Below are 15444 nucleotides of genomic sequence, written 5' to 3'. Positions count from 1 at the left end.
TTAGGGGAACTGAGGCTCAAGAAAGTTTGCTATGTTTGCCTGCATATCCATGTCTAAGTGCCCATGGGCACACCATCTAGGGGAGCTGGGGGAGAGCAGCCCCCTTGGACTGATCAGCTCCGACACATTCCTGAGCACCGACAATTTGGTATACTTCTTACTCTTTTGAGCATATTTAATCTGACGCCAATCGAGTTTATGATTCCAGAGTCTGACTGCTCTTATCTTTGGTGAATGCGGTAAGCTGCTGTGGCTGGTATTCAGCTGTTCTGTTCGGGTAGGCATGGTTTCTGAATATTTTTTCTAAAGCTGCTATAACTTTTGTTGCTTTTATTATTACACAAGTTAGATGTTTATTGTTGAAATTTTAAAAATACAGATTACCAGAGTAAAAATCAGTCACTGGTAACCTCACCACTCGGAGAGAAGAAGCACCGTTAGCATCACACTGTATAGCTCTCCAGACTTGTCTGTGCGTGTGTTTGGGGTTACAATGTAAACATCCCCAGCGCTGACTGCCCTACATGCACAAATAAGGTCACATTTTTATGAATTCCCAGATTCTGTAGACTGTATTTTTCCATTCAAATAATGTCAGTGTTTCCATATACTCATCTACCCCCATCTTCCCGCGGTCTGGCCACTTATTTTTGGAATTCCCTGGGGGCTGCCTCACATATTTCATACTTCACTCCTCTTTCTTCTGTCTCTTTTCTCTTTTCCATCACCATGTGGGGCCAGAAGAGACCAGGCTTCTCCTGGCCCTGGTTATCATGGCTTCCGTCTATGAGCTCAGACCTCTGCTACTCGGCTGTCACACGCGGAAGTGGGTAGCTTTCTACACTGTGGGGGACCTCTGTGGCCTGGGTCCTCGGCTTGTTTCTTGAGAGAAAAAGGAACTCAGAAAATCCTCTCAGAAAAATGGCTTGACTTACAAGAAAAAGGCCCATTTTGAATGTCAAAGATTGCCTATTAATTCCTTCTCCTTGTATTCTTTCTGTAATAATTAGATCTTTCTTCAGACAGATGCCCCGAGCCTCCTAGGAAGAAGCTCACATATTTCCTTTCTCAGCAGAATGTTATCTCCCCCTCGCCCCACCATTAGTATTCTTGCCTAATTTATTCCTTTTTAAAGATGTTTTATTTATTTTTGAGAAAGAGAGAGGGAGAGGGAGAGAGAGAGGGGGAGAGAGAGAGAGAGAGGGAGAGGGACAGGGAGAGAGAGGGAGAGAGAGAGAGAGGGAGAGAGGGAGGGAGGGAGGGAGGGAGAGAGAGAGGGAGGGAGGGAGGGAGGGAGAGAGAGAGAGAGAGAGAGAGAAGGGGAGGGGCAGAGGACCTGAGGATCCTGCCTCTGCACTGACAGCAGAGAGCCCCATGTGGGGCTTGAGCTCATGAACCATGAGATCATGACCTGGGCCAAAGTCGGATGCTTAACCCACTGAGCCACCCAGGTGCCCCTAGCCTTTTTTTTTTTTTCAAAGTAAAATGTTTATTTATTTTGAGGGAGAGAGTGTGAGTAGGGGGAGGGGCAAAGAAAGAGGGAGAGTGAATCCCAAGCTGGCTCTATGCTGTCAGCACAGAATCTGACATGGGGCTCGATCTCATGAACCAACCGTGAGATCATGACCTGAGCCAAAATCAAGAGTCGGCCACTGAACTGACTGAGCCACCCAGATGCTTCTCTTATTACTTTTACTTAACACAGTTAAAAAAGAGCATAGGAGCACCTGAGTGCCGCAGTCGGTTCAGTGTCTGACTCTTGATCTCGGCACAGGTCATGATCCCACGGTTGGTTGGTGAGATCAAACCCCGAGTTGGACTCTGTGCTGAGCACGGAGCTGGCTTAAGACTTTCTCCCTCCACCCCACCCTGTTCCTCCTCCGCTTGTGTGGGCATATGCTCTCTCTTTCTCTCAAAATAAAAATAAATAAATTAAAATAAATTAAAAAGAAAAAGAAAAAAATTTTTTAGAGTGGTGAGAGTGAGCATTCTTAATTATTTGTGATTTTCACGGGAACATCTTTTTTTTTTTTTTATCATCAGTCATGATGTTGGCTACTGGTTTGAAATATTTTTCTTTTAAATCATGTTAAGAGAGTATCCTTCCAATACTACACTTCTATTTTTTTGTTCATTTGTATATTTATCAGGAATGAATAGTGAATTTTACCAAATGTCTTTCTGCCATCTATTGAGGTGATTTTATGGTTTTACTCCTTTAACCTATTTATATAATTAATTACAACAATAGAGTTCTAAAAATATCAAGCCACCCTCACATTCCTAGAATAAACAGTATTTGCTTATGGAGTACTAGTCTCTCCGTGTTCTGCGAGGGATAGAAACCTGTTATTTTTTAGAATTTTGATATTTGTCTATGGTGTTTTTATGCTATGGTTGTCAGGGTTGGTGTCAGGGTTATTAGGCTAGTTTTATCAAGTAAATTTTACTAATTAAAAAAGGAAAGTTTCTTTTCCTCAATTCTTTGAGACAGTTTGAATAGCTCCTGTTATTTTGTAGGATCATTTTTAAAAGTCTTTTCCTTTTTTATTTTATTAAAAAATTTGTTTGATGTTTGTTTATTTTTGAGAGAAAGAGAGACAGAGTGTGAGCAAGGGAGAGGGCAGAGAGAGAGAGAGGGAGACACAGAATTCAAAGCAGGCTCCAGGCTCTGAGCTGGCAGCTCAATGTAGGGCTCGAACCCACAAACCATGAGATCATGACCCAAGCCCAAGTCGGACGCTTAACTAACTCAGCCACCCAGGCACTCCTCCTTTTCCTTTTTTTAGAGCAGTTTTAGGTTCACATCAAAACTAACTGGCATGGATAGGAATCTCCCACATACTTCCTATCCCCACACATGTGCAGACTTCCCCACTGCCAATATTGGACACCACAGTGGTACATTTGTTATCATCGGTGAACCTGCATCCCTACATCAGAGTCACCCAAAGTACACAGTCTACATTAGGGTTAACTCTTGGCGTTGTACACTGTAAGGGCTTTCATGATGTATAATGACTGACCTGTGTTCGCCAGGGTAGTGTCCTATGATACCCTTTCACTGCACTAAAATCCTCTGTTCTGCCTGTTCATGCTTCTCTCCTCTCTAGCCCCTGGCACCCACTGATCCTTTAGTCTCCGTAGTTTTGCCTTTTCCAGAGTATCATATAGTTGGAATCATATAGTATGTAGCCCTTTCAGATTGTATTCTTTCTCTTACTAAAGTGCATTTAAGATTCCTCTGTGTCTGTTATGGGTTGATAGTTTCTTTCTTTTTTTTTTTAATTTTTTAATTTATTTTTGAGAGAGAGAGAGACAGCGCGAGCAGGGGAGGGTCAGAGAGAGAGGGAGACATAGAATCTGAAGCAGGCTCCAGGCTCTGAGCTAGCTGTCAGCACAGAGCCTGACGTGGGGTTCGAACCCATGAACCATGAGATCACGACCTGAGCCGAAGTTGGACGCTTAACTGACTGAGTCACCCAGGCGCCCCGCTTATTTCTTCTTAGTGCTGAATAATAGTCCATTGTCTCAATGTACCTTAGTTTATTTATTCATCCACCCACTGAAGGACATCTTGGTTGCTTCTAAGTTTTGGCAATTAAGAATAAAGCTGCTGGGGCACCTGGGGTGGCTCAGTCCGTTAAGCACCTACTTCAGATCATGATCTTATAGTTTGTGGATTTGAGCCCCGTGTCAGGCTCTGAGCTCTATCAGAGCCTGGAGCCGGCTTCAGATTCTGTGTCTCCTTCTCTCTCTCCACCCCTTCCCCTGCTTATACTCTCTGTCTCTCAAAAATAAATAAACATTAAAAAAGAAAAAAGCTGCTCTAAACGTTGTATGCAGGTTTTGTGTGAACATAAGTTTTAAATTACTTTGTGTTATTACTAAGAAGTGTGGTTGCTAGATCATATAGTAGCCTGGGGTTTTGTAAGTAAGTTTTATAAGAAACTGTCAGACTATGTAATGCTGTAACACTTGAGTTCCTTTTTATATTTTTTATATCACATTTTTAATGTCAAATCTTCACCTGGGTGGTCCTAGATGGCCTGATCTGGCCTCTTCAAATAGCCTGCCTAGTACTCCGGGTGACTTTTCATCTAAAGTCGTAATCCTTAAGTCCAGGAAAGTTTTTTTTTAAGTTTATTTATTAGGGCTCCTGGGTAGCTCAGTTGGTTAAGCGTCCGACTTTGACTCAGGTCATGATCTCACAGTTCATGAGTTTGAGCTCTGCATTGGGCTCTGTGCTGGCAGCTTGGAGCTGGAGCCTGCTTCAGATTCTGTGTCTCCCTCTGTCTCTGCCCTTCCCCTGCTCATGCTCTGTCTCTGTCTCTCACAAAAATAAATTTAAAAATTTTTTAAAAAATAAAGTTTATTTATTTATCTTGAGAGGGGAGGGAGAGGGGCAGAGAGAGAAGGAGAGAGGGAATCCCAAGCAGGCTCTGCACTGTCAGTGCAGAGCCTGACATGGGGCTCAAACTCATGAAATGTGAGATCATAACCTGAGTCGAAATCAAGAGTCAGACAATTAACTGACTGAGCCACTCAGGTGCCCCTCTTTATCTCCATAATGATCATGTCTCCATGGGCTCTGCTCTCTACTTCTAGAATGTCTGCTACATAAGCATATTTGATGTCCTGGGCATTTTCTCCCTCTTTCTCTCTTTATTCTTTCCCCCCCCAGACTTATGAGATAGTTCTCAAAGTGGTCTTTCCTAATTTGATTTTTAATCTGAAAATAAACTTCCTGCTTTGAATATTTCCCCAAATTCATGTATGGATTGACTTTTGAATATTCTTTAGAATATACATTTTGGGATTTTACTATTTCTCCATTTTTTAGATTCTAGTCACCTTCATAATAAGGTACAATACTTGATATCTTTTTTCATACGTCTAGCAATTTTTCTCTATTTGCTCACTTTATTCACTTATTTATTTTATTTAAAGTTTATTTATTTACTTTGAGATAGAGAGAGTACATGCATGCGAGTGGGTGAGGGGCAGAGAGGGAGGGGGAGAGAGAACCCCAAGCAGGTTCTGCAGTGTCAATGAGTCATGGAGTTCAATCCCACGAACTGTGAGATCATGGCCTGAGCCAAAATCAAGAGTTGGAGGCTTGACTGAGCCACCCAGGTGCTCCGATTTGCTTACTTTAAAGAAGGACCTAGATTGACATTTGTTTGGTATTGTAATTGAAATAGTTCTGTAAAAATTCTGTAGCTTATTTTCAAGACTGTTGGTCTCAGGCAATGGAGAAAGAAAAAGAAAAACGAGCCTGGTTGTTTATGATTTAGTTTTGTAGATCAGGGCTGGGGGTGGTCTTCTTGGCCATGATTAGGGAAGGGAAGGCTCGTGGGAAGAGGAGAGAGGTTTGCTTCTGTTCTTGGTAACTTGTTTTCAATATTTGCGGAGGCAGCCCACAGTTAGAGAAGCATCTCCCTTCTCTACGTGGCATGAGCAAGCCAAGTTAGGAACTCGCTGACCAACATCCCTGCTTTTTTGCGCAGAACAAAAGATGAGCTGAGTCTTGGTCTTTCCTCTGAGGGCAGACCCTCATGCGGTTCCTAAAGTCACTCAACTTGCTTCTTGCCAGTGCCCACCTCACCCTTATTCCTAGTCCTGCCTCTGTCTTAGGGCTTAGGGAGGGTCGGCTGGGGCATACCCTCATTACCTCGCAGAGACACCTTTCCTTAGTCAGTGCATCCATCAATATGGTTCCATTTGTACTATATCTTGCAGAAGTTCCTTAGAATTTTTGGATCAGAATTTGGAACAGAGAGGAGTTAAGTAAATGGGTTCAAATTATGATCTATAAACAATGATCAGAAGGCGAAACTGATTTTTACAGTTTCACCACTAGGTGGTGCCACCAAGTACTGAAAACAATGGTTGCTGTCTTGGGACTATCAAGAACCACTTGTATCTAGTAGAAGCATACGTTTAGGAGCTTGCATGGAACTTGTATGCACTCATGCATATGCGCCCGAGTATGTTTACACACACAATTCTTGGTTCATGAGTTCACCCAGAGAACAATTCACCAGTGTGCACAGGTATGCGGGTGCATGCATAAACCTGTGCACTCTGGAAAGAAGGGGCATGAAGCTAAACGATATGAACTCAAAAAGGCTGACCTTTCAGCTGTGTGGTCTGAAACTCCAGTTCCTCAACTAGGGTGGCAGACTGTGCGGGGCACAGAAGACAAACCCCACGGGAGAAATATAACCACAGTGCTACTGAACAGCTTTTCTGACAGTCAACATTCCACTAAAGTCATCAGCCCTGCAAACCCTGTGTCCAGCTGAGTCTCAGCCACTTCTGCAGTCCTGATGACTGTGGTCTCTATACCTTCCGCCGAGTGCTCAAAGCCTCTAATCAAACACCCACTCTGGGATCCTATCTTCTGTCCAGATGTGAAGTGACCCTGCACGTAAGAAAACAAATGTCGTGTGTGTGTGTGTGTGTGTGTGTGTGTGTGTGTGTGTGTGTGTGAGGGGGGATGCAGAGTCATTCACATCTGCACAGCCCTTTCCCAGTTATCTCTGTGGAAGGTCCCCAGCTGATCTCAGACTCTCACTCTGGATGCCCCCCTCACTCCAGGAATAGTGTTGTCTTGATTACTTGCTGTACAGAATAGCCCACAAATGGGAAACCTTAAGCAAGTCCCTTTCCTTCTCTGGCCTCAGTTTCTCTAACTCTCAGTGAGGGCTGGTCTGGGTGATCCAGACAGGTGCTTTGCTCTGCGAGTCTGCAGTTGGCAGGGCCCTGCCCCCATCCGCGCTGGTGTGGACTGGGAGTCTCCTTAGCGAAGGAGAAAGTTCTGTTGCCTTCCTTCTCCTCCTTCCAGCCGACTTCCCTCCTTAACAGGCCCTGAGGGAAGGCAGCTGGGCCCCCAGGGCCCCAGAAGCCATAGGCCGGAGCTCTCACTCCAGCATCATTAAAAGTTCAATTGGCTTTCCCTCTGAGGGTGAAAGCCCCAAGACTCATTAGACCTGCTGCCCCCTGAGCCCAATTTGGTTGAAGGGAATGTGTGGCATTTTCATCCAGAGAGGGTTTTCACTAAGGGTTTGAGGCCTCCCTGAGAGAGCTCATCTCTTTGAGGTCTGAGAGGGGAAGTCCCTGGAGGTCACCTTTTGCCCTGGCACTTTTCCAGAGGAGGAGCCAGGTTGGGTCAGGGGACAGGCTTGCCTAAGGTCACACAGAGGCTGGCTGCTGAGAACATTCCTCCAGGTGGCAGAGGGATGAGCATCGAGCAGGGAAGGACAGGAAGGGAGGGGGCGCTCACTGTGGGGGCCCTGGGCATTGGTGGTCTCATGGGGCGAGACAGCTGTATGTGAAAAGGAGCTTTGAGGACAGCTTGGCAACGCCACAGCGGAAAGGGCTCCCCCGGGAGATGATGGGTGCCCAGCCGGAGGCACGTGAGCCGGAAGGACAGTGCTTATTTAGGATGAACAGAGGGGAGGGGGACCAGGAGGGGCAGGGGAGTCTGCAGCTCTTCAGGTCCGGCCTGCTCTGAAAATTCTCCACCAGGAAGGACTGGCATGTCACTCCTGCTGCTCGGAAGGGATGGGACAGAGCCAGAAGCCTGCTGTTTATGGCTGGTCGAGACTGTTGAACGGGGAACCAGGAGGCTGGGATGGTGGCTGGCCTTTCTGAGCTCAGCAGCCCCCTCCCTGCGTCCAGCTCCCTCAGTGATGAAAGTCTGTATGCAGGGCCCTGCCTAGCTCCTGAAGTACAGGACAGTTCATCCCACAGGGCCTGTCCCTGTTCCGGAGGACTCTGGCAGCAGGACAGAGAGCCAGAGATGCTCTGGTGCTGAGGTCTGCCCGGTCCAAACTCCTCTGCAATATTGATGGCAACATGTGTCAGGGCCTGGTTCAAGTGCTTTATAATCTTAACTCCTTTAACCCTTAGAAAGCTCTATGTATGGGCTTTTTTTTTTAATGTTTTTTTTTTTTATTTGAGAGAGACAGAGAGAGAGAACACAAGTGAACAGGAGAGAGGGGTAGAGGGAGAGAGACTCTCCAGCAGGTTCCACACTCAGCACAGAGCTTGACTCGGGGCTCGATCCCATGACCCTGGGATCATGACCTGAGCCAAAGTCAAGAGCTGGATGCTCAACCGATGAAGCCACCCAGGCACCCCAGAAAGTTACTCTTATTAGCTGTATTACAGATGAGGAAACAGACACAGAGAGGTTAAGTAACTTGTGTACAGTCATAGAGCTAGTGAGTTGTGTTGTTCCAGAATGCAAGTAAGTGTGTTCTTACTTGCTATGCTGTCCTGTCTAAGAGGAGGGAGCTGAGGCCAGGGAGGGGAAGGGGCCAGGTGGTCACTTGGCGGGTGGCAGAGATGGGGGGGCCTGGACCTCTTGTCCCTAGCCACAGGGCTCTTCCTTCCACAGCCCAGCCTGACAGTTCCTCTGTCCCCACCCAACCTCCCATGGACCTCCCCAGAGTTAACAGTCGCCTGGCCTCTTGCTTGGCAGGCAGCTCCAGCCCAGAGAGGCTGCACCCACATTCCCTGGCTGCTCTCCAGCCCGCAGGAGCTGGGACAACAAAGTCCAGTGACTGTGAGGGCTGAGCAGAGGCTGCCGAAGGGGAGGCAGCAGCGGGAGCTGCCGAGAGGAAGGACTGTCCAGCTCCCAGATGCTAGGCCTCCTGGGAAGCACGACCCTCGCAGGCTTGATCACAGGCACTGCTGTGGCTCTTCTGCTGTTGGTGCTGCTGCTGGCCACCTGCCTGTATCATGGACAGCAGGACCATGATGTGGAGAGGAACTGCCCGGCCGAGAGGAGAAACCGAGTCCGGTGGGCCCAGCCCTGGCTCTTCCCGGGCCAGGGCCACCCAGGACACTCTCACTGTTTCCATCATCCTAGCCACGTGTCTCACACGCACCATGTGGGCCTCCACCACCACCACCTCCACCGACACCACCATCACCACGCCCACCACCACGCCCACCGAGGCCACCACTGATGCCGGTGAATGGCGGCCACTGCCTGCCCTCCCGTGGACCCCACGCTCCTGTGCAGAAGGGCGCCTCTCTGTGGTAAACACTGGGTACTGTGCCCTGGGTCCTGGTTAGCTTCTTTTGCATACTACCCATCCTCCAGGGTACTATAAGGAGAGAACTGAGGAGCAATGCGGGGTGGCCCTATGCACACTGGAAGGTAACAAGGTGAGAGCAGAGTTGGTCCTTTGGGGATGGACAGCGCCTGTGACTGTAACTCCCAGGGGATACCGGTGCATGTGGATGCACAGAAGATGTACTATGCTCCCTGAAGTGCTGTCTTCTGATTTATTCAGGCCCTTGGCCAGGGCAGTAGCTGGGAGAGGCCAGCAATGCCTGTGTGTTTGGAGAAGGCAGGATAAGGCTGCAAGGTCAATTCACTGGTGCCTTAATGCAAGAAAATAAAAACCACAAAGAAGCTTTTGTGAAGAGGCTCTTGGTTGTACAGCTCCAGTGGGAGAGAGGGGATAGAGTGGCCAGGCATGTGTCGGCAAGGCCCCGGGAACCTCCTTCTCTGATGGGAAGTGAGTGCCTGGCACTGGCAGCTTCTGTCTAGAGCTTGAGGGCTGGCTGTGCCCTGGGAGAAACGGGGCAGGCCCTGTGGTGCTCCAAGGGCAGTAGGAGAGAAAAACTTGGGGCCTAAGCTCTGAGGGGGGATTTGGGGTTTGCATGTAGCCCTGTCAAAAGAGGCCTCTCTGTGTAGCAGAAGTGGGGAGTGGTGGCTCTGGGCTTCTGTGGGATAGTCCAGGGGCTCAGAGAAGAGGGGTGAGGCCACCCAGGCTGGTCACCAAGGGCTCTTTTTCCAGGGCTCTTTCCAGTACATCTCTAGGGCAGACTGAGCTCTGGGACCTGAAGAAGCCCCAGTCTGCGGGCTGTGTTGAATTCAATATTTCCTTGGTGACTGGATCAGGGGTTCTTATTCAAGCCTTGTGTCTCCAGCTCCCAGGCCCACTGGCGCCTGTGTATAGCAGAGGGGCTGGGAGGTTCTTTAAACTGGAGGAGGTGGTGCCAGGTGGCCTTGGGAGAGTGCTTGCCTTCTTGGGATCTCAGTCTCCTCTTCCCTAAAATCGATAGGGATCGATAGCAGAGACTCCTTCTTGCCAAAGCCTGGAGGCATGTTCCAAATACCCCATGGATAGCTGGCACAATTCCGCAGGGAGGAAGGAAATCTTGGTCTGAGGCCCTCAGCCTGCGCTTGGGTGGGAAGCAGAGAGAGGAGAGCCTTGGGGGCCAGGAGAGGAGGCAGGGAGGGGCTCGAGAACAGGCCAGAAAGTCAGGGGCCCGGTGACTCATTGGAACAGAACATCTTGTTTCTATTTCCCGGCAGATTCTCTGTGAGAGTTGGAGGTGTGAGGGGGATAGGGAGGCAAATCCACACTAGATTTCTGGGCTGGGAAAGTGGGTCACGGGTCACCACGTATTGCTGATTTTATCTCTGCAGTGTCCTTCAAATCTGCCTCCCATCCCGCATTCCCAAGGCTGTCCTAGCTTACCCCCCCGCCCCCATCTCCCCATCTGGACTCCCACCCACCTCCAGCCCCACCCTTTTTTGAAGCATCTCTGCACTGAGGCGGGGGGGGGCCTGCCAGATCTGCCCAAACCCCTCATCGCCCTGGGGCTGAAGTCTCTGCCTCCTGGTTGGTTATTGAAGACCCCCTGATCTGGTCCCTGTCCCTTGCTCTTTTGTCCTATCCACACTGCTCCAGTCATTGGCCCAGAAAACACCTTGTACTTTCTCCTCTCTGTGTCTTTGCCCAAGAAGAATTTGTTCCCTCCTATGGAGTTCCAATTTGTTATTCATATTTATTTGTGTATTTCTGTTGGAACACTGAATACACCTTTCTCTTCCCCCAGAGATTTATGGCAGGATTCAAGGGCCCCTGCCCTCACAGATCTGAGAAGCTTTGAGGGCTCCCTGCCCCCAGTGCAGAACCAGCCCACACAGCAGACGCTCAGGAAAAATTCTCAGGACGTCATGCTCTCTGGAAAAGTAAACATAATTGGAATAACCACTGCCAGGAGTTTGGGACTTGAGGGACACCAAGTATAGCAGTAGCGCCCCGAGGGGATTAGGTCTCTGAGCTCCTGGGACCCTTGCTGAGGGGGCCTGTGCTCCTCTTCCATCCCCAGTGTTGGGGGTCTGAAAAGTGGGAAACATTGAACAGATGCATGCGGGTGGGCCTGCTGGCCTGGATCTCTTCATGCAGCCCCGTGTCCATCTCAGATGGCTTGCCCTTCCTAAATGTGGCCTGGAGTCTCGCGGAGAGCTCTGTTCTCTACTTTAGGATGTCTGCCATCATCTTGGCCCTTCTAATGTTAGGGAAAGTAAGGGGTGTGTCTTTTTCTGATCAGCTGATGATGGTGGATGTGAGGGACACATGTATCTAAGTGACAGTCATCTTGGGGAGGCTCACGGTGTCTGGGGCCCATGGGCGGGGGCTGTTTATCACAGGATTACAACAGGCACAAGAAGAGAAGGTCCCCAGCTAAAATGCTTAACACAAAGGTCTCTGTGCAGTGGGCAAACATTTATGGCTGTTTTGATCTTTTCAACTCTTCTGATAATACCGCTGCCACTTAAGTCACGGGAAAGGGCTGCTGGGGGATAGTTGAGGGCAAGGACCGTGAACTGAGCAGGCACTGTGGTGAAAGTGTCTGCACCTTGTCCGCCTTTATCAAAGATTGCTCCCTTTGCCCTGGGCTTGAGATGCCGTGTTGGTCATTCCACGTAGCCTACTGCCGGTGTGACATCACATGACCCCGAGGGGCCCTCGCAGCAGACTGTGCCTGTCCTCACAACATTCCCAGGTCCCTCTCATTGTGCCACACAGCCTCCATTCAGCTATTGAATGTCTATTGTCAGAATGGATCAGAAGGCCTAGTTTACTGGTGAATCAGCGAAGGGCCCCCAAATCTCAGAAACAGATAAGGAAACCCATCCAAGGCAGAAGATAAGAGGGCTGAGCGATTGTTCTTTATTCCAGTTTTAAAATGCTGAAAAACACACATTGCCAACAGGTGGCCTCCAACTACATGTGTCCACAAAGAACAGGCAAATGAGAATTCAAAGAAACAAATAATTCAGCTTGAAACCCAATTCCTCTGGTACCCTCTGTCTCCTGAATTGAGCTGATTTTGGTAATTCGGTCTGAAACCACGCACTCGGATACATGTCGTTTCCTTCTCTCTGCTCTGGCTGCCCCAGTTAATACAAATGAGCTGGGGTGTCCAGCTTCCTGCCGCAGGCCCTGCTTGCCCAATGCTGCTCAGGCAGAGCAAGAGACCTGAGCTCATCCTGGAAAAGGGAAGAGTGAGAATTTGACAGGCCTCATTTAGTCCCAATAGGCGCTCTCTCTTCCTGTACTTAGCAGCTTCCTACAGCTGGTACTAAAGAAAAGTCACCAGAGCCTTGGAGAACTCTTAAGACACCCTGTGTCTGGTACCTAGAAGTGTTTGTAGGCTACTCTGTTGCTCAGTGTTTGGGTAAAGTGGGACTAGCAATCCAGCCTCCTTTCTGGAAGTGGGGACATCTCAGGTGGTTAGCTGTGGAAGGGCCGGGAGTGAGTGACGGTCAGGATGCAGCCCTTCCGGCAGACTTCCTCTGTGGCCTTGGCCGGCTGACCCCTCACCCAGATCAGATTGCTTGGGACTGGAATGGCGTGGGCGTGTGTGGGGGTGGGGTAAGTGCAGTCACTGAGGGGGCAGGCAGCTGTGCAGGGCCTGGGCCCACACTCACAATTGGAGGAAGGGATTCAGGAAGTTCTCAGAGCTGCTCAGACATCTTGGAGCCTTGTCCTAAGCAGGACCCAGGCTGCAGCGCCTAGAGATGAGTGTGCCATGGCCTGGCCCCTGCGGTAGCCCCCAGGTCAGGAGGCCATGGCACCGCTGCCGGTTCTGTTGCTTGGAGAAGCCCGGGGTAAGTTTTCACAGCGCCCGAGTGTGAGCAGGCAGCAAGGAGGGCTGGGGGGAGGCCATGCAGAAGACAGCTTCTCCCGGAAAAACAACCTCAGGGTGAAGGAGCCCCATAGCGAATCACTGAAGGGGTCTGGATCAGGCCCTGTCTAAATAGTACTCTTTCAACCCCATGCAGAAAAGGATGCCAAGTGAAAGGGACCACAGGCCCCTGCCAAAGGCTCTATGGCCCTTGTGGTGACCTAGCAGTGTCCCCACCCCGACCTGGCACAAAGCCTTCTTCCCCACCTGTGTTCCTGCCCCTGCTCAGGCCCAGGAACTCGGGAAGCAGCGATAGGCAGATTCAAGGACTGCCCAAGACTCTTCTAGGGGCAGAGCCCAGGCTCATCCCAGTCCCCTTGAGGGGGTGTAGTTTGTGTTTTGTCTGAGCAGACAAACTCTCCTGAAATCTGTAGGCGTCACCAGAGGGCCGGGTTGGCAAGGTTCCCTCAGAGCAAAGTCTTCTGTTCCTTTTTTCCAGCCCTTCCGAGTCCAGGACGTCTTGCACTCACATCTTTCAGGACAGCTCTTCTTCCAGAAGCCGCCAGCAGAGTTGACCACAGCTCTTGAAATCCAGACCAGAGGCTTAGAAAACAATTACAGAGGCCAACCGAGGTTTGAGTAGTGCCATGCCGGGTGCCCAATGGCCTAGAAGGGCCGTGACCCAGGGCCTCAGACCAGCATCTGCTTAGGAGACCACAAGGAGTGTGGCTGGAAGACCAGGGTGCCTGCCACCACCAAGGGTGCCCTGTTTTGGTCGGGGAGCTCAGCGGGTCAGCTGCCTCGCGGGGCCATGGAAACAGCAGTGATCGGAGTGGTAGCAGTGCTGTTTGTGGTCACTGTAGCCATCGCCTGCATCCTGTGCTACTTCAGCTGTGACTCGAGGACCCAGGATCCTCAGGGGGGGCCCGGCCGCAGCTTCACAGTGGCCACATTTCGCCAGGAGTCTTCTTCCTTGAAGGGGCCAGGTCACCGTGCCAAGCCCGTGGCGGGTGCCCGGGACTTCTGGACCTTCATGTGAGGCCTGACTGCCCCCAGGATTTGTTCTGCTGATGGATCAGACTCACTCACCACCCAGCGAGCCCTCCCTGGTGTTGTACTCCTCCAAGTCTGGCATTCCTGTTCTTCCCTGCCTCTATTCTGCAAGCTCCCCGTCCTGTCCCATCCCATGTCACCTTGCTGTGTCTTCCAGCCTGGAGATCCGCAGGGGTCTGATTTCGCAGGGACTAAGTGAAATTCAGCTCGGACCCCTGAGGACTCAGCTGGACCCTTCCCACAGGATGGGGCTTAGGAGAGGCCTGAAGAGTGAGTGACTGGGCAGCGTCAGCTTGCATGCTGGGCCATCTCTTCTGATTTATATGGGAGACTGAGATGTCACTGGAATTGATTGTAAACAGTGCTGGTTCACTCAGGTTACCCTGGGATGCCCGTGACACTGGTGCTATTGCCATCGGAAGAAACAGTGAGCTTGAGTAGACGTTTTTACCTGCCCCTCTGACTCAGTCGTTTTGTTACTTGCAAGTGCACATTGCAGAGAACCTGACGCCGAGAACTGTCCCCTGCCAGTTGCCTGAATCAGCCCTGAAATCCTAAAACCAAAAGGCTGCTTCCTGGGAACCCCTGATTGATTTTATAATTGAAAACCCTTCAAAGGCCTCTCAAGACTCAAGGTCAAGAATCAAGAGAAAAAGGAAACTCACAGAAAGCACAAGATGTTTTATTAACAAGAAAGCCAGAAAGAAGACTCTGAAACATATTTCAAATGAGACTTTATTATATATTCTTATAGGTCACTTCTATTCTTAGAGAATGCATCACTTAGGAGTGATAGAAAAATAATGAACTGAAAGAGAATTCCAAATAAGTTAAAATGCTGTGTTACATTGAGAGCATGTAATAAAGCTCTTGTCTTCATCACAAATAAAGGGATGCTCAGTTTTTATTAACAGAACATGTGTTTTCTCTGTACCAGGAAATAAAGGTTGTGTCAGGTTTAGAATATGGTTTGAAGGGTGCAAACTTCTGGCTCTCTTGGCTCAAACATCTCCATCCAGCCCTGAATGGATGGCTCTCCTAAGACCTGCTTATTGAGGGGGAAAAACTGACACTGACAGGGGTCTGGCCTCTGTCAGTACCTAGACAGGCCCTCTTGGCCTTGTGGCTGCAGCAGGAAGGGCTCTCAGAGAGAGGCTCTGGGCTGCAGAGGTGCAGGGGGGGAAGGGACCAGGGCAAGAGGCTGGTGGAGAGGCTGGAGCAGGGGAGCATGGGGAAGGGAGAGACACCGCCAGGAAGGAGAGCTCCTGGGAAGCTTGTCTTGGTTACTCTGGACCTGAAAGGCCCCAAGCAGGGTCTTCCCAGATGCCCGTGGAAGGAAACTGGCTGCAAAGAGGACCTAGACGCTGAGTTAAGGGAACTGTTGCAGGTTGTGTTCTCCGCAAATGAACAATGAGACAAAGTTTGGGGTGCAAGATGTTTATA

General features: G+C 49.7%; 2 protein-coding genes across 2 annotated transcripts; both read left to right on the top strand.

Moving 5' to 3' along the window:
• The first annotated feature begins 8651 nt into the window (after positions 1-8651).
• HRCT1 (histidine rich carboxyl terminus 1) lies at positions 8652-13529 on the top strand. Its single transcript, XM_029920387.1, has 2 exons — positions 8652-9054; positions 13448-13529. Exon 1 carries the CDS (start codon positions 8652-8654, stop codon positions 8979-8981), a length of 330 nt encoding a protein of 109 aa, XP_029776247.1. The 3' UTR covers positions 8982-9054; positions 13448-13529.
• Positions 13530-13746: 217 nt separating this feature from the next.
• Positions 13747-14914, top strand: SPAAR (small regulatory polypeptide of amino acid response). Its single transcript, XM_029920388.1, has one exon. The coding sequence runs from the start codon at positions 13760-13762 to the stop codon at positions 13985-13987; it is 228 nt and encodes a 75-aa protein (XP_029776248.1). The 5' UTR covers positions 13747-13759; the 3' UTR covers positions 13988-14914.
• Positions 14915-15444: the final 530 nt, after the last annotated feature.

This window comes from Suricata suricatta, chromosome 13, assembly GCF_006229205.1.
Source record: "Suricata suricatta isolate VVHF042 chromosome 13, meerkat_22Aug2017_6uvM2_HiC, whole genome shotgun sequence".
NCBI classification, from domain to species: domain Eukaryota; kingdom Metazoa; phylum Chordata; class Mammalia; order Carnivora; family Herpestidae; genus Suricata; species Suricata suricatta.
The sequence above is the reverse complement of the archived record's forward strand: the minus strand, read 5'-3'. Positions and strand labels throughout refer to the sequence as shown.